Here is a 25,949-nt window from a genome sequence, read left to right as displayed (position 1 = left end):
TTTACTTTTCAGGCATGGTTTGTAAAGGGGAGACTAAATAAACGTAAGACAAGTCTGTGGTTGTATTTTGTAGGTGGTTGATGATATGCTATATTGAATGTTTGCTGCTGATGATATTCTACTGGTAGTTTGATTGTAGAATTTGTAGATGCGAGTTTTAAACTAGTGGCATCAGCAGAGAAGTCTCTATGGCCTTAATGGATGGCCCTAAACTCGGGCAAGTCATTTTCCTTAGTTTCAAATTATTTATGTGTAAAAAGTGGTTGGATTATATCTCTTAAAATCCATCCTTGTTTTTTGCTTTCAAGATCTAGTTGAAGCAATGAAACAGGATTAAGTTTACCAATAGAAAGAAATGGAAAGAGGAAAGAGAAAGCAAAGGAATGAGCATTGGGAATTAACAGTGGTAGGAAGTCATTGCAGTGATCTGCCATGGAAGGTGAGGGGAGCAGTTTTGAAGATATGGCTGATAAATTGAAGAGAAAAGATTACACCAAACCTTACAGAGCATTTTTACGGTATTGTGTGAGCCTAATGGTAGGCAGTTAGATAACGGGTGAAAAACCCTTGCAGTACTGCATTTGTGCACTTGACGTTATTAGTTACTATCCTCTCATGATTCATTTCTTAGTACCATTTGAAATATGTGGAAGTATATAGCAGGTATTCCATAAATAATCATAAAATGATGGTATAAAACATTAGCAATATCAATAATACAGCCCTTTAATGAGTATCTGCAATATGCCGACACTGTTGTATGTAGTGTATGTATAAGCAGTTTTCTCACTTTAATCCCTGCTACAACTCTGGGGCAGATATAGACAGAGTGGGACAGAGTACATGATTCCAGATGAACACAGGCCATCAAAGGACACTTTCATTTAGTCTCTGCTGATGAAGGAAGGGAAATATTATATATCCATAGTAATCTATAATATTATAATAAAAACATAACTTGCAATTTAGATTACACATCCTTTTGGACAAAGCTGGGGCTTCGAGGGAAGCCCAGGTCCCGGGTGCCTGCCGGGGGCCATAGGGGAAGCCCGGGTCCGGGTGCCTGCTGTTGGCCAGAGGGAAGCCTGGGTCCCAGGTGTCGGAAGGAAGCCAGTGCCGGCAGCTGGGGGAAAGCTGGCTTACTCTTGGAGGAATTTTGTGCATCGGGCCTCTAGTATATATATATATATAAATCCTCACCCAAGGATATGTTTTATATTGATTCTGGAGAGAGAGAAAGAAACATTGATAGGTTGCCTCACACACACACACTCCAACTGGGAATCGAACTTCCAACCTGGGTATGTAGCCTGACCAGGAATCTAATCTGTGACCCTTTGGTGCACGGGATGGCACTTTAGCCACTGAGCAACACCAGCCATGGCTGCCATATATATAGTACAGACTGTTTGCAAATGACTAATTTTGTATTTCACTTATTAGTAAATGTTATTTTACTAATAGTACTGAATAATTGACACACTACTTTAGTTGTATAGTGGTCTGTTCTTTGGAACTACTACCGTGTTTCCCCTAAAATAAGACATCCTCCGAAAATAAGACCTATCGTATGGAAAGATAAGACATCCCCTAAAAATAAGACCTAGCGCAACTTTGGGAGAAAAAAATATAAAACACTGTCTTATTTTTGGGGAAACAGGGTAGTTAGCTTGGAACTACTATCTTGAAATTCTATACATGAGGCGTATTAAGCCAGAAAGCAGTGAGAATAAGTACTGGTTCTCTTGACACTTACCAAAGTGGCTTCCATTGCTCTTCTCCCCTCTTCTCCCCCCCCCCCCCCCGCCCCCAATACTTAACTTGGAATTTCCCAAAAAATAGTTTGCATGTCACACAAGAGAATTTGAGACTTCACAACCCACCATTACTATTATTAATAATTTACCCAAATCTGCATTGCCTATCTTAGCCACTCACCTTATTCTTAGGGTTTGGCTCTGATTGGATTTTGGCTGTTTCCAGCAAAAGATGAGGAATAGTCAAAAAGCTGAAATTTTTACAATTTATCGTTTCAAGGAACAAAACAGAAATAAAGAATATCCTGACTAGGGGCCATCAAAATATAATTCTACTGTATTTAGTACAAGGAAGCCTTACGTAGAATTGATTATAAAATTTGGTCAATATATGCCATTTTAAAGTCAATTAGTAGAGAAAAGATGTAACTGTGGAATGATTCTGGGCACATTCTAGATATTTATGCTTTAAATACATATTCTTAGTATATTCCACATATTATATTTCCCCTTCTATCTACTTGAAAAACAACCATTTTTATGTTAATAGTACAAATCTCAGCAAATGGAGGGATTATTATGATTTAGGATATATTGAATTATAAGGCAATATTTAGGCTATCCTTGTGGGAAATTAACTCAAGCAGTGAAATAAATAATCCTGATTTAAATTTTGTAGTAAATCATGACAGCTTGGAAGAAGCAATTTGGCACCAAGAGCAAACAGTAGGAATATCTAAGCTGTTTTATTTATCTTTTTATTTTTTTTACTATAGGAATATATTTAGGCAAAGAAAGAGATTATAAAAGTTGATAGCACTCTTAGCTATGAAGTCACATTTTAAAGTATTATACATTGTATAGTTGGTAACCAACACTATAAGTTATAATACTAATTTTGACAGTCTTTTATGCCATGGGATAGGACTAAAAGCCATAGAATGTATTGAAATAATTTTTATTTTTGTATAATTTCATTTCTTTCTCTGTTCTTCTATAGTAAAGCGAGGACAATTTAGTAGATAGCTGTTACTACAGAAAATGAAACCTTATCTAGGATTGTTGTAATATGCAGCCTGGAACTTACCTTTTCTTTGGCAGGAAGCACTAGAAAGAGACCACCTATAAGTTTTGTTTATGGCGTTTCACACTTACGTTGCTCTTAGTCTGAATTCAGAGAGGCTCATTGTTTCTCTTGCCTCTACTGCAGTTAACGGAGTGGAAAGATGGAGAAATAGACATTTATACAATGTCAGAGTGGGTTGTGAGAATATGGCAGAAAAAGGAATTTGGACAAATATTATTGATTGCTTACTTAATTTTATGAAGGGGAGGCAATAAAAGAAACAAAACTAGTCTGTCTATACAAACAGAAAATTTCCCTAGTTGCCCATACTTTTTAGGGATGTAATCTGCAACCACAGAGATGGCATAGATCATTATGTGTGTCTTATTCATTTTGAAAGCAGTTCTTTATAATTTCTTATACTGTGTGCTCAACTCTAGCTATTTAAAAATCAGAGATACAGTGTCCAGGATCCAAAATGCACCCCTGTGGTATGTGGACATACAATTATTTGACTACTTATTTCTGGCCAATTCTAAAATGGATGTAAATAGTGTGTGTGTGTGTGTTGATGTATTTAAGTTTTTTTGCAATTACAGTTGACATGCAATATTATTTTAGTTTCAGGTATGAAACAATGACCTGAACTACTCTTGAATTAGCCAAAGAATTACACCCTCCTTTTTCCCTTTTCCTCAGTCTTGCCTCTCATCTATTAATAGATTTACCTTCAACTACTGAGTTCAGAAAAGTTGCTAGAAGTTTAGAGTATAATCAGTGAGATCACTGAGTTTGGCTTTCCCCTGGAAATGACAGTGCTAGTTATCTTTACCAAGTGCTTATTAAATTAAATGTCAGCCTCTACTTTTAAGTGCTTTCTTTACAACAGCCTTATTACATTGTTCCCTCAGAACATGATAATGTATATATTCCCTCATTAGATTAGAAGGAACAGGGAGCATTCAGCTGTGATCTTGTCAGAGACTGTTACTGGGTTAACTTTATTAGCTGTGAATTATGCATAAGGGAGGAATAACAATAAAGTGATAAAAAATTGATTTAAAAAGCAGAGTTTTATCCCCCCTACCCCCAAGGAAAAAGTGCATGTTCATGGCTCTCCTTAAGATGTTAAAAGATTAGAAACAACCTAGAGGTTCCACAGGTAGTGACATGTTGTATATACAGTGTTTTATCATGTTTCTATTAGAATTAGTTATGGACTATTATTGCTACCTGTGAAGATACACTGAAAATGGTTAAGTGAAAAACAAACAAAAACCATCCACAAATTTATATCCTCACTGACAAAATATAGATCTGTATAGCACTTTATAACCAAGAAATGTATAGCTCTATTAATACAACTTTGAAAGCCTGACAAAGGGCAGACAGAATGAGAAGGAAAAGCTGACAGATGTGTTTGGCAAGCAGTGTTGGCCTGCCTGACACATGTAGCTCAGTGGCTGAGCATCGGCCCACGAACCAGCAGGTCACTGTTCAATTTCGATCAAGGCATATGCCCAGATTGTAGGCTGAGGATGTGCAGGAGGCAGCTGATGGATGTTTTCTCTTTTATTTATAATGTTCCTCTCTCATCAATGCTTTTAATCTCTCTATCCCTCTTCCTTCTTCTAAAATCAATTATATATAATATATATATATGTGTGTGTATTTATTAAAGCAGTGTTGGCCAATTGAGTAAAGGAAACAGGCAAATTGAAGGATTTTGTCCTATGTTAAATGTTCCAGAAGACCTTTAGGAACAAAACTGTGCCCTAGAAATGGAAATTTTCTTGTTTCTTGAAGGATATTGCCCTATGTTAAATGTTCAAAAAAAATACCTAGGGAACAAAAACTCTATGCCCGAGAAATGGAATTTTCCCAGAGAAGTTGTAGGGCAGCATTTTCCCAAAGCGCTATTGTTAAAATTCTTTATAAAGGTTAATAGGTGTTACATGTAAATAAAAGTATAGTGAAGCAGATCTGGGAAATTTAGGTTTCATAAAATTAAACAGATTCTCTTGTGTAGGACTGAACAGCCCCTTTACTATACTGAACATTTTCTAGGTGAGCAGCATTTCATAAACTCAGCTCTCTGAGGCCCCAGACCTGCTCAGTTCTTGTTTTGGGAACAGTTTCTGCAGAATATACTTTGGGAAACACACTGGAATGTTGCTGGAAGTGTGCATGAGCAGGCATGAGGAGTGCCCCTTGCGGTTCCCTGTGGGTGGGTAAGTGGCCTGAGGAGGTAATAAGTTATAATGCACCTTAGCGGAAATTTCCCAGAGTGAAGAAGGATTGCGTGTCTTTGCCACAACATCTTTTGCTTTTGAATAAAAATTCATGAAGAAAAATTCTGTGGCTAAACTAAAGTAATCTTTGTTTTTCATATCGGAAGTATGATGTATGGAGAAGTCAAACTGGAAACTCTGAATTTGATTTGGGTTTAATCTGTCAGGATTAAAGATAATCCTGTTATAAATTTGCAAAGAAAGAGCACATAGCTCTTGGCTGGTTTTAAGGAACTAGCAGGTGAATAATGGATGGAGAGTCTATTTGTATTTTAGTGGAACCTGGTGGAATTCTCAGTGTCCTCTCTTCCCTCACGTAGCCCCACTAGATTTCCTGCCCACTTTTCGCTTTAAGATGCCAACCGATTGCAAAGCCGGCCAGAGCCAGTGCCATTTTCTGTCTTCAGTGCATTGGAGCTCTTGGCAGCACCTGCTCAGCTGTCTATTCCCTTCCCAGAAACACTTGCCTCCCTTGGTCTCTAATGCTGCACTCACCTGGTTTGGGGCCTCTTCTCTGGCACTTTTCAGTTTGCTGTGCAGGTCCCCCTGGCGATTTCTAAGTTTTTGACACCTGAGGACTCAGTGTTGGATCCCCTTTTCCTCTTCTGTCCTTTTTTCCTCGGTGGTTTCCTTCAGTATGATTCTGCATATCCGCTGCATGCTGAGGACTCCCAGATCTGTTTCTCCACTAAAAACCAACCAGTGTGCTCAAGCCACAGATACCTGCTCTCACTGCAATGTCTCATAGATACCTCAAGACTTGTGTCCAAAACCAGTTAATGGCCTCTATTCTCAGCTACCTCTTTACTCACTTGCCTGCCTGCCAATGGAATTATCATCCAGAGTTCTCTTCCATCTCTTCCATTTTTTTTTTCACCCCGACACCACCATCGTCAAGCCACCACCTCTAACTTGAAGGACCCCACTTTCCTCTCCCCTGATCTCCCCCTTTGTTCCCTGTCTTCACTCAGTTATCATTGGGAACATCAGTCAGAGCATGACCTCATTTTAAATAAAGCCCGTGAAGACATCCCACCTCCAATTAAGAACCAAACGGAGCCCCTTATCATGGCCACACAGGGACCTGAACAGCGTGGTCCTTGGCCCCTTCCTACCTTGTGTTGTATGGTATCCGCTTTGCTCTCCGTGCTACAGGCACGTGGCCTATTCTCAGTCCCTTAAGCAAACCAACCTCTTCCTAGAATTGGCCTCCGCATGCTGTGGCTCTTACTTGGAGCAGCTTTCTGCCTGTCCAGGGCACGCTGGCTCCTGGTCACTGGTCAGCGTCTCCTTAAGAAGCCTTCGCCAGCTGTCCGGAGCAGGCTGGTGCCTCCCCTGTGCCGGGACGTGTGCCTCTGCTCTGTTCTTTCAGAGCACCAGCCCCATTCGTGTCGACTTGTCCTCTGTCTCCACATTTGATTGTAAACTCCTGGGAGCACAGACCATGTTCATTTTATTTACTATGACCAGTGTGTAAGAAAGTACCTATAAAATGTTTTTGTTGAAACAAAAATTGTGAGTGCCTGATTCTGAGCTAAAACATCTCCAAATGTAAAGGGATTGTTTTCTGTGTAACTTTCTTTATTCTGAGTATATCAAATATGTATGTGTCCATATTTGTGAGCTCAGTGTATTTGTTTCATTCAACAAATATTGGTTCAGCACAGTGCTAGGGTAGAGGTAAATGATAAGTAGGCTTGTGTCTGAAAGCTCATAATAAGTAGGGAAAACAGATAAGTAAACACATCATTGTAATATGGTACAATAGGTACTACAATTAAGGCTTTTACTAGGGTCATCAGAAGCACCAAATACAGACATTTTTCAAGGGGTACCTCCAAAGGGCTATGGCACAGGCTGGGTCTTGAAATATAGCCAGGCCCACTAGGCAGGTCAGGTGGGAGTGGGAATGCTAGAAGGACACGCTGAGGTATGGTATTAAGTGGTAGATGTTAAAACAGCAGAAGTGCCCCAGGTTCCTCAGTTTTTGATAGCAAACATTATGAGGTTGGGTGGCAAGACAGCTAAAAAACAAACAAAAACCACTTTATCCAAATCTATTCAGTTACAGAGTTTGAGTGGGAGAGGCCGAGTGGCTATAATGAAAAAAAACTCATGGGAGTATCAGGGCTCAAGGTCAAAGACAGGTCCAGGCAGAGAATGGCCCCTGTGTGGGCTCATGGTGGGGCTTTAGAGCCATTGAAAGGTTTTACACAGTAGCTACAGGATGAGAGTTTCCGAAAAGTCCTTCTGGTGACAGGAGAAGAGCAGACTGAGGGTGCGGGGCTGTAGGCAGGCAGGTCAGAGGCTGAAGAGCTGCTAGACGAGAGATGAGAGACGAGGGGATGAAATGGCTGAGGGAGAGGAGGGACCCGGGTAAAGAGATTTTTAAAAACACTATTTGGTGGGAAGAGGGAAAATCCTTTCCAGATATCTGCTGGTTTGTAGAAATGTTGTGAAGCAGGAATTTAGAGGGCACTGATGAGGAGCCCATTTTCAGAGGAAAGATGATTCCCTTTGAAATTGCTGAGCTTGGAGTAATAGGATACATATTCATAAGTGTAAGATGAATAAGACAGATAGGTACTCATGGTAGTAGAGAGCCAGTCATTACGGTGCAGTGACAGTTAACATGTATTAGTTAAGACCCAGGGGAAGTCATGCAGACAGAGGATAGCCAAGGACAGGACCCTGGGGAACGTGCATGTTTAAGGAGATGCTACTGGAGGAGAAGTCTCTACAGTTACGACCAGGAGAAGAATCGTCAGAGAGGTGGGAAGTCAGCAGACCTGACTTTCAAAGAGAAGGACATAACTCAGAGGTGTCATGTGCCATAGGAGCACCATGTTACCAACAGGAAAGCAGTAATCCTTCCATCATAAGCAAATTATTTTTATGACTGCAGACTAGACTTATAGCCCTCACTAATTGTTTTAAAAATATATGACTAATCAAAGGAGGGGAAAGGGTGAATGGGTATGTGGTTGGATCAACTCAATTTGGTCTCTACCTCTGGAAAATCAGCTCAGTACCCCAGCGTATTGGGATGGCAGTATATTTTCATGTAAACTAACTTGTTAACCGAGCAGGACCTATAATACGTCAAACGTAAACAATATCGGGAACGGGTAGGACGTATGAATATGTCCTTGAAATATATGTTGCGCCCCGAGAGGGACGGTATATATTTTTTGTAATCTTTTTTTTTCTTTAATATTTTATTGATTTTTTACAGAGAGGAAGGACAGGAGAGGGATAGAGAGTTAGAAATATCGATGAGATGAGAGAGAAACATCGATCAGCTGCCTCTTGCACACCCCCCACTGGGGATGTGCCGGCAATCAAGGTACATGCCCTTGACCGGAATTGAACCTGGGACCTTTAGGTCCGAAGGCTGACGCTCTATCCACTGAGCCAAACCGGTTTCGGCTATTTTTTGTAAACTTTATCATTGTTTGTAAAATTAATAATTTTTTAATTTGATGTGTCCATTTTTTTTTGTCGGTATTCTTTTCTATTCTTTTTTGGTAATTTTGTATTTTCCTTTGTGCTTTATATATATAAATAAATGAAATATATATATATATATATATATATATATATATATATATTTCATTTATTTTCATTAAGTATAAATAAAAAAAATAATATGAAATTACGTCCTCCGGGCGTGACGTACTGACATGTCCTAGTGAAAGAGTACGCGCCCGTTACAGGTTGCGTCATTAAAAAGGGAACTCCCCGGTTAACAGGCTAATAGAGTATATCTTTATTATATACCATACAGTGACGTTGTATAGCATACTGATGCAACTTTATACTAATCATACAGTGACTGTTAACATTATTTTTGTATGGGTGGCATATGCTTTTAATGTAGTGTCTACTGGTGTAGAAATGATGAAGGGAGCTGTGTCATCTGGAGAAGGCAGATGCCCCTGGTTCAGCCTCAGTGCAGAGCTTCCATGCTAACCTGACTTTATACTAATTACAAAAAAAACACAAAAACGAATGTCAATTAAGAAAATTAAAGTGAAACACAAAATTGAGCAGGCAAGCTATTCATGCTTGTTGATATCTCTATATAGATATCAAACGCTATAACAATGAAATGTAGCAAAGGTTGGTAAATATAAGTAAGTAATTGCAGGGGCATTTGTCTGAATAATCTCATTTTGAAAGTGGGAGAAGAAGACCTGCTTGTGTATTTATTCAGAGTTCTATGCCAGGTATTATAAATAAAACTTACCTGTAGGTGAGGGTCAGAGATGAGTAGTAGGTGGCACGTAGGGACAGAGACAAGTAAGTGTCTGCTCTGAAGGACCTGGCCATTCAGTTGGGGACAAATGGCATTCCCTGAGCCTAACTGGCCTTATTTCTTACTCTAAGAGAACTGTTCTGAGGGACTTGGAATGCTTTGTGTTAGAAAATACTGTTTATTGCAAATGGTTTTTGAAATGCATTAGAATTCTATAATGGTTTTTCTTTGAATCTGCAGGTTCTCCTGAAAAGAAAATCGAACATTTATCCCCGAATCAAGAAAATATCCCTGCAGCCCCAATGAAGAGTAAAAAGACAAGTCCAGTGTCTAAAGACCACCGGGCTGGAAAGAAAACCTCCGAGAATTCATCCATACAGGGCCAGGTGCAGAAGGGAAATGACGAGTCTGAAAGCGATTTTGAATCGGATCCCCCTTCTCCTAAGAGCAGTGAAGAGGAAGAGCAAGAGGATGAAGAAGTTCTTCAGGGGGGACAGGATTTCAACGATGACGATACTGAACCGGAAAATCTGGGTCACAGGCCTCTCCTCATGGACTCTGAGGATGAGGAAGAGGAAGAGAAACACAGCTCTGATTCGGAGGATGAACAGGCCAAAGTCAAGTACAGCACTGGGAGCCCCGCCTACAGAGACAAACCCGGCAGTGGACCAGTCCAAGACCCGAAGGCAGCGCTCCCCAGCTCACCCCCAGTGCCCCCTAACGCAGGAGTAAAGACTCCCAGACAGGAGTTCGATGTGTTTGGCGCTGTCCCCTTCTTTGTGGTGCGTGCTCAACAGCCCCAGCAGGGAGAGCATGAGAAGAGCCTCCCTCGGCAGCCCTGCTTTCCTGCTGTGGGCCTGGAGCAGGAGGAATTTGACGTGTTCACGAAGGCCCCCTTCAGCAAGAAGGTGAACGTCCATGACGGCCGTGCCGCGGGGCCGGAAGCACAGACGCTCCCCGGCTGTCCCAAGAGCGTGGATATATTTGGCTCCACTCCGTTTCAGCCCTTCCCCACGCCCACGGGTAAAAGTGACAGCCGCGAGGACCTCTTCGGCCTGGTGCCCTTCGAGGAGATAACGGGGAGTCAGCAGCAGAAAGTCAAGCAGCGTAGCTTACAGAAGCTATCTTCTCGCCAAAGGCGCACGAAGCAGGACTTGTCCAAAAGTAACGGGAAGCGGCACCACGGCACGCCCACCAGCGCGAAGAAGGTGGTGAAGCCCACCTACCGCACCCCGGAGCGGGCCCGCAGGCACAAGAAGGTGGGCCGCCGCGACTCGCAGAGCAGCAACGAGTTCCTGACCATCTCGGACTCCAAGGAGAACATCAGCATCGCGCTGACGGATGGGAAGGACAGGGGGAACGTCCTGCCTCCCGAGGAGGGTCTGCTGGACCCGTTTGGGGCCAAGCCCTTCCACCCCCCGGACGTGCCATGGCACCCTTCCCACCAGGGCCTGGGCGACATCCGCGCCGACCACAACCCCGTGCTGCCCGGGTGGCCCAGACCCAACTCACTCCACGGGTCCTTTCACAGCTCAGAGGCGCTGAAGATGGACGACTTTGGTGCCGTGCCCTTTACAGAACTTGTGGTGCAGAGCATCACCTCACCTCAGGCCCAACAGCCCCAGGCCATCGAATTAGACCCATTTGGTGCTGCTCCGTTTCCTTCCAAACAGTAGAGACTTGTGAGAGACTCTTGGTGTTAACCCCTGTTTCAAAAAAGGATGAATAGTTTTATGAATTTGACAGGAAATTTATTTGTATAGCTCTTTTTTTTTTCTTCTTTTTTTTCTAAATTAAGGTCAAGAGCTGTTTGCAACTAAGGCAACCAAGAACTGCTTGATTATGTCAATGGTGGTTTGAGGCTCAGAAGATTCCATTGCTGCGCTAATGTCTTGATCAGTTAGGCGGTAGGCAGCTCTTATTCCTTCAGCATCTTTGTTATCGAGAATGCGTTTCTTTATTGGTGGTTTAGACAACACAGCATCCATCTCCTTCTCAGGTAAATGGGGAGAGCTGTTCCTTATTGGACTTAGGGTCTGAAAGTAGGGTCAGCTTTCCTCTTGCGAGTGTTTGCAACCTTGCACAGATTTGGAAAACATGCTAGGGCAAGCAGGTCAAGACCTTCAAGCCTTAGAGCCTTCAAGGAAGGAAACATGGCAGGACCATATTTCTCGAGCAGTTTATCCTCAAACATCCATACATTTGTTTATCTCATGACCAACCCCCTGTTGGAAGCTTGTGTGAGACATGCCTTCATGGACAAAGGACTTAATAGTGATGTAGGGAGTCATTTCAGCAACTAATTTTACTTGGGCTACAAATGCATGTTCAGTAGGTCCAACTCTCACACATTCTCGGATGCCCAGTAAACCCCGTAGCAAGCTTCTCATCCTCTGCCGGAGAGCGATGAGGCTGCCTCTGTAAAGTCCGCTGAGGTGTACAAATCGGTAATGTGTGGTGTAACTCCGGGCCGGACTGTAGCAAACATAGCTTGAACCTCCTTTGGATTTGCTCAACAGGATTTTGCTGAGGCTTTTGTACTAAATGGTACATTAAAGACAACGCCACTATAATGTTCTTGTACTTCCCTTCACCAGTCACCTCAATGTTGTCCACTATCCATGGGGCTAGGTCACCATCTTGACTTGAAAGGCCTCTGGTTTCCATGATGTACACATGAATCTGGGGAACTGTATCGTACAACTGGGGAAAGGTTGCTAGAAGTAGTGACAGCATTGCTGCTGTGGTACCACCTCCAATCCGCTGAATAACCCACATTGGACTTGCTAGTATGGTCATAGCTGACAGGATGGCCAGTCTAGGAGGGGGAATAGCCAGAACCTGAAGGCCACCACCGGGTATTTCCACAGAATCTGCCATTGTGTACTTGTATAGCTCTTTATATCATTCATTCTTAGAATTCAATCACAAGAGGTGATTTTTAAATAAACCAAATAGCAAAAGGAAGTATCTCCACAGGGTAGTGACTCGGTGTCTCTTCCAGGCGGGAAGAGGGAGCTGCTTCGGAAGCTCTGGCCAGGGTTTCAGCTACTGACCTGACCACAGCACTGAAATCCAGGGGATGCGTGTGGCCTGGCTCCACATGTGCGTTATTTTTATACCAGAAAATCATGTCTGTGTGCCCATCCAGGCTCATTCCGGAATCCAGCATTAAAGCCAAGGCTGTCTGTACACATACAAGCTGCCCTTGTGGATTTTTTAAGGGTCCTTCTAATTTCCAACAGTAAAACAGTATCCTGTCTTCACAAAGAATCAGAAGGTTGTTATCTGGGGAATGCAGAGATTCTAATCCTTCTACCTTTCCCTACAAAACAGAGCCAGAAATAACTGTCGTGCCTAAAACCTTCATTTTTAAAAAACAAGTGCCATTAATATGGAATATCTACGTAGATGCCTAGAACAAAAACTTGAGAGATACCTGATGTGTGCAAAATCTAAAAGAAAAAAATGATATAAAAAAGAAAAAAAAAAAACAGTACTTGAACATCTATTGTTCCGCTTCTGAATGGCTTCGTGCTCACAACTTTTATTTTCACGTCTCTAATAAAAGAGATTATTGGAAAACTGGGAGTGAGGAGATGAATTATATGGAATTTTTACTTCAGAAAAAAAGAAAAGCTGTAGCTGAAACCCTGAGTTTTTAAGATGTTTTACAATGTAAAATCATGTTCTCTATTAAATCACCACCTTCGCCAATACTCCCCAAGTCAAGAGCGACAGCTTCCTTAGTAAGGTTCCGGGTGGAGAAAGGGGAGGGTCATTGTAATGAAGTGCACAGAGCAGTGACAGCCCCCTGCCTAATGGGCAGGGCCGGAATCCTGCCGGGAACCTCTGCCCTCTGCGGGGCTGTCCGCCTTACACCGGCTACATCATAGTTAGTAAAAGGTATCAGGTGATGAGCAACTAGTGTCTTAACTCTGCTAGTTGATTGTGTCTTTAGTGAAAAGAACTCAGCTACCAAATTGTTGTGTTTTTTTTTTTTTTTTATACCACAAATCCTAATTAGAAACTTGAGATTTTATAGGAACTGTCTAATAAGATAGAAATTAAATATATGAACTAATGTGTCTTCAAGTATTTTAAATTATAATTTACTGTCCCCTTTTCCCTATCAAATTAACATGTAGAAGTTTCTGTGAAAGCTATTCACAGAAAGGGTGGAAACTCTTGTCAACTGGCACTCTCCCTAATTGCTATGTTTTAAATTCTCTTTGAACCCAGGTAAAGTGTATTTTGTGAGTAATCTTATTAAGAATCTCTTGATAGTATCCCAGTTGGGATGAGCCATTTGCTTGTTTTCACAGTTCTAAACTTGGGAAGCAGCAGAGTATATGTAACCAGACCACATATTCATTTTTATTGCCTCTCTTTTCTCTTTTAAAGCAGAAACAAATTTGTGGACTGATAGGGAAGCAATGTGTGAGTCACAGTTAGCAGAGGCAGATCAAGCATCACATCACTGCTTAAGTGCTGCACTTTGGAGCCCGATTACCATACTTGTCCTGTGTGTGCCAAAGGCAAATACTATGTTTGCACCTTTTTTTTTTTTCTTTCTTTCTGATTCTCAGGTTGAATAGTACTGCTAATGCACATGTTTAAGTAGATGTTCTTTAAAAATTTACAAAGTAGATTCACGGATACTTTATTTTAAAAGTGAGTTGATGATTATATACAGTAAATTCATGAACTACAGTAGGTTTGTATCAAACAGAAGAAAATTTTTAAAATGAAAATCTGTTGGTTGATGTGTACACAGTACGCTTTTTTGACTGTTTTAGTCCTTGGCCTTGGTCTCTGCTAGACCTCAGGAGTTCTGTGATTTAGAAGAGGTGGTGGATGAATTAGTGTGGTCTCCATGGGATGTAAACATGAACTAGACTCTCTTTGGTACTAAGGCCTTGCTTACATTTGCTTTTGTTCTAGCCCAGCCCAGCCCAGCCCAGGTGGCTAAGTGGTTGTGTTGATCTATGAACCAGGAGGTCATGGTTTGATTCCTGGGCAGGGCACATGCCCAGGATTGTGTATCAATACATTGAATATGTTTAAGTGACTTGGACTCTGGGTTATAATGTGGATAAATTCTAAAGAAACAACTTTGACATTGTTTAAAATATTTACATTTTTAAATTTCTTATGTCACAGCCCAGTGACTCTCCTCTACAGATTATAGTTCAGAGGAAGCACAGGATTCAATGGAGGAGAGGGAGGAGGAGGAGGGGGGGGGTTCTTGTTGGAGGAGTAGAGCATTCCCCGCAGCAGCACAGGATGAGGGTTGCTTTCCATTTCCAGTCATCTCTCCCACTGCTGTTGGGATATACACACAGCTCCACACAGCTGACACCCAGCTCATTCCCTTGTGAGAATTACAGAAATAAAACTCCCAAAGCATGTGAAAAAGATTGGCACACACTTGGCACACTGCACGCAGGGGAAGTTTGGCTCTATGATGGGTGATCCAATTCTTGTTAAGGGAAGGAAAGTTGAGATTATATTCCTGTCAATCAGGTGTGCTTTGTGCATGTTAAATAATTATAACTCTAAACCTGTAATACTTGAACAAACATCACTAAGGGAAGTAAAATATGAAGCTAGCAAAAATCCGAGGCCAAAGTTATTTCTGCCCTAACAGCTTTAATCATGCTTGTTGATTTTGAATAATCTTTCTAAAAGTGGACCATTTGCTCAATTATTTTAATAGTATCACTTCAGCAAAATGTTAGGTGTTAAAGATTAGCTTTTATGGCATTGAAGAATGTATCTATCAAGACGCAAATGTTGCTTGGTATAAGTGTTGGGTGAAAGAGGAAAGGCTAGCTGTAGGCTGGATGAAAGTTAGACTAGAATATTTATACAAAAGGATCAGCCTGGGAAATGGTGTAATTGTTCCACTGACCCTTGTGTGTGTGTGTGTGTGTGTGTGTGTGTGTGTGTGTGTGTACATATTTGGGCACAGTTACAACATTATTGGGATTGTAGATAAATGTTCCCTTTAACCCTGCCCTGCTTTTTGTTTAACAGCTATGAGTCTTGTCCTCACCTTGCTGGTGGAATACCAAGGGGAGCCCCCTCTTCTGCTCTGGTGTTCACCAGACAGGGCAGTTTTCACTACTCAGCTGCTCTGCTTGGCTCCTCTTAGGTTTTGGTACTTCATACAGGCACTGCTAGAAGGTACATGTGTATTGGTATCACAGGTCCTGAGGAGTTTGGGTACATTAGTTTTCATACATGTAGAACGTGCAGTACACTTTTTTTTTTTCCTTTTTAAGCAAAATTACCATCATTTTAGGTTCAATCTTGAGCTGACAGATTTACTGTGAGAATGAGATGGCATACTTACTGTGAGAATAACATAAATGATAGTTTATTTTGAAAACTTTTATACACACTGGTGTTTATATATTAAGAGAAATATGTAAACACACATGCACATGTCTCTTCAGTAGAGTTAATGTGAATTTTAAATGGAATTGCAACCACAATCATTGCTAAAAGAACTTTCACTCCTCATGAGGGTTTACAAAAGCCACTGAAAGAATACGGTAGACAGGAAAATGCAATGGGCCATCATTTGGGGTGGTTTTTATTAAAAACTAATTGTGCTATTCCTGAAAGAATTGTTTTTATTCCTAGCTCTTTTCGTGATTGAAAGTCATCTATAGTAAGCAGTATGGTAATGAACTACTTTTTAATTGCTGGCAAACAGCTTTAAGTGCACTTTCTTTGATTACATTTCCATTTTTTGTTAAACTTGAATTTTCTGAAGCCTTTTATGTACCACTAAGCAAATAACTTTTATTAAGCCTGATTAACATCTTTATTATATTTCTAATAGTTACAAAACGTACTTTCTATGGTAACTTCAGATATAGCTGGGTAACTGTTATGAGATAGAACCAGTTGCTTTTATTTTCTCCCTTTAATTAAGCACTAACTGATTTTACTACTTTGCCTTGACATTGCTTATTATTGACTGAATTCTGTCCCCCATTCACTTTGTTTTGTTTGAAATTTAAAGTTATTTTCTTACTGTATTTATCATACCTGTTTTAATAATCTGCTTTCTTTAAATGCAATAAATCTCAAATGGATTGCATATTCTTTATAATCAGTGACTTTGGAGTTGTTCATTATTTGTCTTATTGAAAAATTTGGTTGCAAACTTCTATTCTCTTATTTCATTCACACCACAGACATTAAGCACTTACGATGTCTCAGCCAGTGAAAGAGAAAAATGAATAGAATTGGATCTCTGGGTTCACAGTTTAGGCTTCAAATAAGAAAACCCATTTTGACATGGCATTTTTGCCACAAAAATATTTAATAACACAATTTCTTCAGGCATTGCGATTACAGATACTTAAGATGAAGATGAAGCAAAAACGTAAGACTTTGAAGTACCTTTTGAATATTTGGCATAGTTTAGGTATTATGCTTAATTTTTAAAACTTTAAAAACTGGTAACCTACATAACTTAATTTGGTTAAATAAAATATTGTACTCCTTGGTTATGTCAGAAAAGAGGCTTTTCAAGATAAAGAGAATTTGCTGGACTCACTTTGGCATCAGTGTCGCAATATGTATTATCTGAGGTATTTATTCCACAGCCTGGAGTCTTTAGAGAGGTGGCTTGTGGAAAGGTTTATCTTGTCTGTTATGAATGGACTTTTTTGTTGTGTAAGTAGTAACATTTATCTAAAGTTATGTGGAAAAATAAGGCCTTTGTGTCTTTTTAATAAATGGTACAAAGGAGCAAAATATCACAAATTAGAAGTTATATAAAAAAAGAACTGTGGAATGTACCATTGTTCAAATTCAGTTAAAGTTAACTTCTTTAGAGACAAATACATGCCGCAACTAGAGCTGTCAGTATTGAACAGCTAGTCCCTTTGTAGGTAAGTTCGGCTCCAGCATCCTGTGAGGTGTGAGCAGTGTCATATGGAAGGCACGAGCATCTGAGTTTTACTTGTGGCACGTTTAAAAAGATAGTTCACTTTTGCTCCAGATGCTTGACACCGTTGAAATGACAACTCTGTTCTGTAGTGTTTCTGAACCCAGTTTTATAGAGTAGTACTAGACCCTGTGTGGCTATCAGTCCTGCCCTCTGAAGATGGAAGTTTTACTTTCACCTGAGACCCCTCCTGCTACTTCATCTTCCTTCTGAAAACAGTAAGTTTCCGTTTTGGATCATTATCTCCCTACCCTGCTGAGGAAGTATGGTACAGAGTTTCAGTAGCATCTGTGCCTCTCCCATATAAGCAGTTATTGTGATAACGCATGCAGAACTTCTGCCCCTTGTCCACTAGCTGAGCTGACTTCACGTTCTTGGACAGGAGGAATGACTGAAAGTGAGGATTTGGAGTGGATGTGGACCCACGCAGCTCAGCAGCTGGCAGGCATCTGGAAGGCAGGCGTGGCCCCTTGACATTTAATACAGGGTAAAGGGTATATCTAGGTAGGTACATACCTGCCCAACAGGTACAGCTCTATGCCAGTCAATCACAGCCTTAAAATCGGTTACTTTGTCCAGGTGGGAGTCATAAGGTGTGACAGATATTCCCTGACTCTTCATTCCTGGTTCTAAAACATGATTTTGAGACTGTTATGTATTATAAAGAATGAAGAGCAGCACTAAATATATATAGTAAACCAGTTTATTTACATAATACGTATTTTGCCATGCAGCTTGTGAATTGCACTCAGATGAATAACAAAGACAAGCACTAATCTTGCTATTTAAAAATGCCTTATATAGAAAGATAATTGTGTCTTAAATGAGTTAACTACAACCTTATAAATCACTATAAACAATTTAAAGCAGCCATGGGTAATCTTAAAATGTAAAGTCTGTCAGTAAAGCACTTTAACATAGGTAATATTAAAAATTTAATAAAACCAGTAAAACAAAAATAACTTAAATATACATTATTACAAGGCTCAGATTTGAAGGCAATTTTTACATAGTCATTCTTTAATGTTAACAGTGCCTTAAAAATTTTGCCAGTAGTGATGTGCACACAGTAGATGGTCAATAAATGCTGACATACTGAAGTGTTTATAGTTGACAGCAATCCACATTCATTCATTTCTATGTTACAGTAAATACACCATAGTAAAGATAAGAATGAGAAAGGACAGCTTTCTTATAATATTTAACACTTTCATGAAAAGATGAAATGTTTACATGGTATAATTCTTACAGTCAGACCTTTTATACTTGAAAAACAGTTTTAAACACATTATGTTCTTTTTATTTATTAATTCAGATGACAAGTACTATAAACCATACACTATAACAAAAATTCAGGAATATTTTTAAAAATTAAAATAAAACTTAAGGTTTCAATATGTTTTTGAGAAGATTTTATAACAAAAATGATACCAGACCTCAAATTAGTAGACTTCTTCATTTTTAAATTAATTGTAAGTAGTGTATTTTGTTTGGCAAAAATGACAAAATATCTATTGAAAACAAATAATATCAACCGGCTGCTGGTGTGACTCATTGATTGAGGGGTGAACTATGAACCAGGAGGTTGAGGTTCAATGATCGGGGTATATGCCTAGGATGCAGGCTTTGTCCCCAGTGGGGGGTGTGCAGAATGCAGCCGATTGATGATTCTCCCTCATCATTGATGTTTCCATTCCTCTCCCCCTCTCCTTTCCTCTCTCTGAAATCAATAAAAACATTTTTTTTTAAAGCAATAATATTCATGTAAGCCAATAAGGGAAGTTTTAGGGAAAATGTATCCTATTATCATTATACCAGAATCTTATTATTTAGCACATGGATCCAATTTGTGGCCTTATGAGCCCCGCTGGTGCAGCTCAGTGATTAAGTGTCGACCTACCTAGGAACCAAGAGATTGCTGGTTCAGTTCCAGGTCAGGGCACACTCCTGGATGTGGACTTGATTCCCCCAGTAGGGGGCATGCAGGAGGCGGCTGATGGGATGTTTCTCTCTCATTGATGTTTCTATCTCTCTATCACTCTCCCTTTCTCTCTCTAAAAAAAAAAAAAAAATCAATAAAATATATATATATTTTTAAAAAGTATACTTATGAGATAAAATTGTTATCTTCAAAGAGCAGTGTTCCACCAAAATACAGTGTGTCGTTGGCCCTCGGGGGAGAAACTCTTTTCACTGAGATAGCAGCATGGGGAATTTATATTACAAAAACACTACACTGAAAAAAAACAAACAAAATTTTATAGATGCATCAACTGAGGCACAGTGAAGTTAACATTCCTACTATCAAGATATACAAATGGCATTTTGGGAATAAGCTTCACCATTAACACTTCTGATATTTAGAAATTCCAAAGTTCTGAAGACATACCAATATTTAAAGGAGTTCCTGTCAACCTATTAAGAAACCTGGATAATATTCCAATAATCCACATGTTTTTATGAATGACTGCTTTAAGGGATTTAACTTAGGCATATGAAAAAAGACCAAAGAGCAAGAGTGTTTTATTGTATGATAGGGCATTGGTAACTTTTTAAGTATATACAACAAAATGCAAAATTAATGTCACAGGCCCAAATATTAGTATGTATCAACACTCCTGAGTTATCAATACAATGTTAACACGTGCATAAACAGAGAAAGACCACAGCACAGGTGAATCTGCCATCAAATGGGTCATCTGCATGACTTTGTTCTAAGGCTTAAGGTTCATTTCAGGGTCAAGACCCGGCCATCTAGATTTTATGGCCTTAAAAGTAGCACCCATATAGCTGGGAAACTGCCCCCCCCCCCCCAACCCCGTGCCTCCCCTAATCATCAGGGAGTCTAGGATTGCAAATTCAGAGGTGAAAGCTTTTCTGCTGCAGGGATTTTGGAACTAAATATCTGCACTCCACTGGCAAGAGTTCAATTATTATATAAACTTAAACGATATTTGAAATTAAAAAAGCTTCAATGGCTGATTAGTTGGTTATCAGATCATAGAATTTTTCACCTGATCACATAGCTTGCAATGCCACTCTTATCTGATGGGAAATGACAATGCAAGTTCTCTTCTCAACACCTCTTTCAACTTAAAGAAGAAGAGGTTTAAAATTTTTGTTCCAGCAAACTAAAAAATCCCATGTTCCTAGGGAGAAGAGAACCCATGGCTAAAGGCAATAACATCGCATGTGCCAGTTTCTCACAAACCATGTATTCAAAGGCTAGTGATGGTTCAAAAATCACTGTCCTAGCCTATGTTCAGCATAGGCTGTCACAACCCTCGCCTTGATTAGGCACTTGATCATCTGTAAATATTTTCTATCTAAGTATTCACACAGGGTGACCCCATTTCGTAATGGAGGTGAGCCCTTCCTACGGAAATTAAGCTGGTGGTGAGTAAAATGAATACTGTTTTGACACTGGTTTCACATTCATTGCCAATTAATTTTCACTTCCTGTACAAGGAGCAAAATAGTAGTTTTAAGGGCTTGCAAAGCAGTTACTATTACAGCTCCCGACGTATTTTTCCATTTTTTTTTTTTAGAAGGTATTACTCATGATATATTAAATAGGAAAAGGAAGAACTAATGGGGATCTTAGAAATATTGGGGTATACAACTCCCCGTTATATATTGCTTAACAGCCAATCACACCAGGTAGCTAAATATACCTGAATTCACAAATGGGAGACATAGTCGGGGCAAGGCTTGCTGTGTCTGTACTGCATGACGTACACTGTTGACTGGTGCCACCAATATAACATCACTACTGCAAGGATATGCCAGATTTGGTGGCTCGATCCGAGGTAGTTTAGTTGTCCTGGAAAGGAAGGTAGAGAGAAAAGAATATTGGTTGTAATATTTTGACATTAGAATAAAAATAAAGTTTATCTCTGGCTTTGGAAGTACAGCTCTATAGCAAAAAGATTTTGGTAAGCCTCAGAGCTCCAAGAAACTGATTTGAGATTAACTGAGACCCAAATATTTTTCAAGAAAGGAAAGATTCATATTTGAGACTAATTTTAAGGTTTTATTCATAAAGTAGTACACTGGTGAATTTTAGAAATACTATTCCAAATGTGCTTTCAACCATCTATTTTGGTTAATTTCAGGAATTTGACCTTTAATCTCCCTTGTGTCACCTTTTATCTGATGAAGAAAAGACACTGCATGAGAGAAGCAGAGGAAACCCATGCTCCGATCACAGAGTAAGTTGGCATGAAGCAGATGCACTGTGATGTTGGCTCTAAGTCTGCTAGGAGCACTTTTATTTCAAGCAGCCGTGCAAGGAGAGAGCTCATATCTGCATCTTGAACTATCACACTAATGAAATAATCTGCAAAATTTATTAGTGATGGGTTAATTAAGGTTGGTTAATTCATATACAACTTAGGAGAACTATTTCTCTTAGTGGTTAAATGTTAAATTCCAAGGAGATTACATAATTAACATGTGGGAAGCTTCTGAAAAGATAATGAAATGAAATCCAGAATTAAATAATTTTTTCTTGTATAGCAAACATCTCTAATCTTTTTCTTTCTTTTGTCCTACCAAGAAAACCAGTACACTATGTAGATTTTAAAATGCCAGACAATAGAAATATTTCTGTAGGTTTTTTTTTTGCACCTTTTTGTGTGTCATGGACCCCTTGACAGTCTTATGAAATCTATACATTTATTTTTTATTTAAAAATATATTTTATTGATTTTTTACAGAGAGGAAGGGAGAGGCATAGAGAGTTAGAAACATCGATGAGAGAGAAACATCTATCAGCTGCCTCCTGCACACCCCCTACTGGGGATGTGCCCGCAACCAAGATACATGCCCTTGACTGGAATGGAACCCGGGACCCTTCAGTCCGCAGGCCGATGCTCTATCCACTGAGCCAAACCAGTCAGGGCTATAAATTCATTTTTAAAAACCAAGAATACCCAGGATTAAAAAGAAAGGTGATTATGTTGTTACACAAGTATCGCAGAGCTACTAAATCCTGTCCATGGACACCTGAGGGATGCTTGAATTCATTAAATACATTGTGATGTTTATATATTAAAAATTTAACCTGAGCTGAAAGGAAGTTTTTAGGTTTAAGTTTTTTTTCTTTTAAAAACATTTTTATTGATTTCATAGAGGAAGAGAGAGGGAGTGAGAAACAAAAACATCAATGATGAGAGAGAATCATTGATTGGCTGTCTCCTACACACTCAACATGTACCCTGACTGAGAATGGGTCACAGGTCAATGCTCAACCACTGAGCCACTCCAGTTGGGCAAGGTTTAAGTCTCTTTGATTTCACAGTATTCACCCACCATTTCGTCACCAATGCACATGGCCAGACAAGGTCCTTAAGCCTCGCGTCTGTAAACATCTGAGACTGTCACTTTTATCTGTAGACTTTCCACGGTTCCCACATCACTGCTCAAAGGTTTCTATCCTGCACCAACATTAAGCCACATGGGCCACATTTTATGTCAAGTTCACCTAGCTGGAATGTTAAGTTACTTAACATTTGACCTTTTATAAATGTCCTATATTAGACAATTGGGAACTCCTGAGTATTTTATGGCCTACAAATGCTGGAGAACGTTCATGGCTTAATTTTCTACATGTCTGTGATGAAGAGGAAACGCTTTTCAAAAGAAGTATTGATAAAGTGATACAAACATGTATTTTACCAGAACTGTTTTCTGAGGAAAATTCCAGCCTCGCTTGGAGGTTGGGTGGTCTCCCAATTCAGGGACATGTCCTAACTATGGTCCTGAATCCTAACGTTTATTTATAACACTCAGGTTCTTCTTTGTGTTCCATTCTATAAAACTCAGTGCTGAGAGCAAAGTGTACAGAGGAAAGTTGCAGGTTCTATGTTCTATTCATTCTCTTCTTCCCCTGCACACGTGAGCAGCGGCACCTTCAATCCACCGGGAAAGTGATTCTCAGCTCAGGAGAAAGGAAGGCCAAGTCTGCAGTTTGAGTTTATCTACTCCCCTCATCCTGGCCCCCCACCTGAAACAGCACGGCTTTCATATTACTCCTGACTCAGCCAAAGCTTACCTGGGCTCATATCCTGGGCTTGAGTCCACACCTATTGGACTCAATCTATAATGTGAGGATGACAGAAAAAATCTGTGAAAACCCTTTGAAAGTTCAAGTTTTAGATAACATTTGAGAATAGGAGAGCCATTCCATAAGCAATGGTATTGAAAAAGTACATCTTAAGTTTACATGTCAACAATCTATACTCAGAATAAAGTTACTCAGTCACTATACAAGCAATACCCACCTGGAAAGTACCGCTCTGGGACTTTGGAAATGTAGAACAGGAAAGCAAGAAGTGCGATCACGTACATCACAACAACACGGGGTGCAAAGTCCTGGAAAGCAAAACACACTGTTCACAGGTCTCCCACTGTGGCTGAAACCCCAGTTTATTATGAATCCAATTTACAGGCTGAAATTATAGGTGGAATTTAAGTCTGCTAAATCTCAATTGCTTTTGCAGACAGTCTCCAGTGTCAGAAACCTCACTCTTAATACTGCAGAAAGCAGTCCACAAGAGTGGAATTTAGAGTGCCCTAAAGGTTAGGTACTAAAGGAGCCAGAACTTTAACAAGGTTGAAGGACCTACGTCAACAATCCATCTAATAGGCATCTGGGTGAGTGCATCTGGGATGGAATTACCACAGGAATAAGTAAAAAGACAGAAGACCAGGGACTTGGGCTGAAAGACCCAAGAGGTTTAGCCCAGTAATGAAGTCTGTTCCACTATCCTGGGAACATGGCCCTGATGAATACTATTATGAAGCAGTCTATCTGACAGCTCAATCAGCATTTCCTTGCCCTAAGACACATGTGTCAAACACAAGGCCCGCGGGCCAAATCCGTCCCGCCAGGCCTTGCAATGTGGCCCGCACCGCGCTGTCATCACTGCACTCCGCTGCGTTTCCATCACAATGACAGTTTATGACTGTTCAGTAAACCATTCGGCCCGCGATTTAGGCTGGATTTTAGATTTTGGCCCCTTCTCTGATTGAGTTCGACACCCCTACCCTAAGATGATCAGCCAGCTATCGATTATATACCTAATTTGGTTATAAATCCAATTTTCTCAGAGCCCAATAAAGAAATAAAGACAAACTACTTTTCTTTCCTTTTCAAATATCTGAGAATTATCCCGGCCCTCCCTAAATTCTATATCCTTAGATTAATCCCAACCTAAGATTTCTCAAACATTCTAGAACTTGACTCCACCCCACCTCCCAGAATTAGTTCTCCTGGATCTTTTCATCTTTGGTTGTGTTGTTCTTCCCATCTCTTAAAAATCAGAGCGTACTAGAGATTTCCCTGGAAGTCTCCCTTTGCTTCTCCACGGGAATGGCCTGAGTATGTTAGATTTCCATCTGGGAACCACTGTCTTCCTAAGCCAGATTTCTATCTTAAGATTTTTGAACATGGGAAAGTTCCCATTTTTTTTTTCTCTGAGTTCTGTAAAATCCATTATCTTAATGGGTCTGGTTCTCTTTCTTTGTTGTTACAAGCTTAAAAGGCTGTGTCACTCATCCCAAACTTTTGGTCACTTCTCTGTCAACAATCAGTTATCAATTTCTGTTTAGAACTGAATTGAGAGTGGTAGCCCCTTATTCCATTTTCCTTTACTCATTTCAGGAAATCACAATTCTCAGAAAACAGTGTTTTCACAGATAATAGGTTCACTGAAGTTCCTCCTCACAACACTCTCATCTTTCTCCCAATTTCCTCGTCTGAGGAGGAAAGCATCGCCCTTGTCCTCGAGTTGGCAAACGGGCCACACAGATCCTACCACTCCGATTCACTAGATCACAGAACTACCTCCTTTCATTTTTACACCCAAATGTTTTTCACCACGGTGCTGCCAACTTCACGCAAGTATAAGCCCACTATTAGTCCTCCCACTTCTAAAAAAAATGCTAATTCTTTTGAATACAACCTATATTCCAGACAAAGTTCCTATTGTAAAAAGTATACTGTTTTCCACTGCATTTGTGGGCATGCTTACTTAAGTTAAAAATTCTTAACTTTACTCTCTAGTGCATTTTTCTATGAATTTCTAAGAATGTCTTATTTCGAATCTTCAAGAATGTATAGGAGTTTTCTCACTGAGGTCCTTCCTAATGCACTCCAACTATGCTTCTGTAATATCTCTAACAGCTTCTATTTCTTAATATACTTTCCTTGGTTGATGAAATATGCTTCTATGACTCCAGCTACCAATACAATGATTTGAAAATATTTAAAAAATATATTTTTATTGATTTCAGAGAGGGAGAGGGAGAGATAGAAACATCAATGATGAGAGAAAATCATTGATCAGCTGCTTCCTGCACGCCCTTACTGGGGATTGAGCCTGCAATCTGGGCATGTGCCCTGACCAGAAAAGGAACCATAACATCCTGACTCATAGGTGAATGTTCAATCACTGAGCCACACTGGTCAGGCATGATTTTCAAATCTTAATCACTAGTCTCAAACTCTAACCTATTTCTATAATCTATCTCCACTTTTATATCCACAGGTACCTCAGATTCAACGGGTCCAAGAAAAATTTCCTTCCCAACTCCTTCTCCTCTA

At 40.0% G+C, this 25,949-nt stretch overlaps 2 protein-coding genes and 1 long non-coding RNA gene across 8 annotated transcripts in view; 1 reads left to right on the top strand and 2 right to left on the bottom strand.

Annotated features, from left to right (window-relative positions):
- Positions 1-13,765, top strand: part of BMP2K (BMP2 inducible kinase) — a 118,668-nt gene extending 104,903 nt beyond the window's left edge. For all 3 annotated transcript variants that reach the window (XM_036412682.2, XM_036412691.2, XM_036412672.2), the window contains one exon: positions 9,613-13,765. In XM_036412682.2, the coding sequence (XP_036268575.1) occupies positions 9,613-11,048 (1,436 nt within the window). In that variant the 3' untranslated portion in view covers positions 11,049-13,765. The remainder of the gene's footprint in view (positions 1-9,612) is intronic.
- Positions 10,425-25,949, bottom strand: part of PAQR3 (progestin and adipoQ receptor family member 3) — a 29,591-nt gene continuing 14,066 nt past the window's right edge. For 2 of the 4 annotated variants that reach the window (XM_036412740.2, XM_036412706.2), the window contains 3 exons: positions 23,626-23,716; positions 17,858-17,970; positions 10,425-11,078 (listed from right to left, as the gene is read on the bottom strand). In XM_036412740.2, the coding sequence (XP_036268633.1) occupies positions 11,007-11,078; positions 17,858-17,970; positions 23,626-23,716 (276 nt within the window). In that variant the 3' untranslated portion in view covers positions 10,425-11,006. Of the gene's footprint in view, positions 11,079-17,851; positions 17,971-21,015; positions 21,165-23,625; positions 23,717-25,949 lie in introns of those variants that run through there. The other 2 variants (XM_036412731.2, XM_036412722.2) reach the window with 2 other exon arrangements.
- LOC123651183 lies at positions 13,774-17,850 on the bottom strand. Its single transcript, XR_006739716.1, has 2 exons — positions 15,431-17,850; positions 13,774-15,393 (listed from the first exon to the last, which is right to left on the bottom strand). It is a non-coding gene; the product is annotated as an uncharacterized LOC123651183 (long non-coding RNA).

The sequence above is a fragment of the Pipistrellus kuhlii genome, unplaced genomic scaffold (genome assembly GCF_014108245.1).
Source record: "Pipistrellus kuhlii isolate mPipKuh1 unplaced genomic scaffold, mPipKuh1.p scaffold_m20_p_1, whole genome shotgun sequence".
In the NCBI taxonomy this organism is placed as follows: domain Eukaryota; kingdom Metazoa; phylum Chordata; class Mammalia; order Chiroptera; family Vespertilionidae; genus Pipistrellus; species Pipistrellus kuhlii.
Note: the sequence above shows the minus strand (reverse complement) of the source record. Positions and strands in the feature narration are given on the sequence as shown.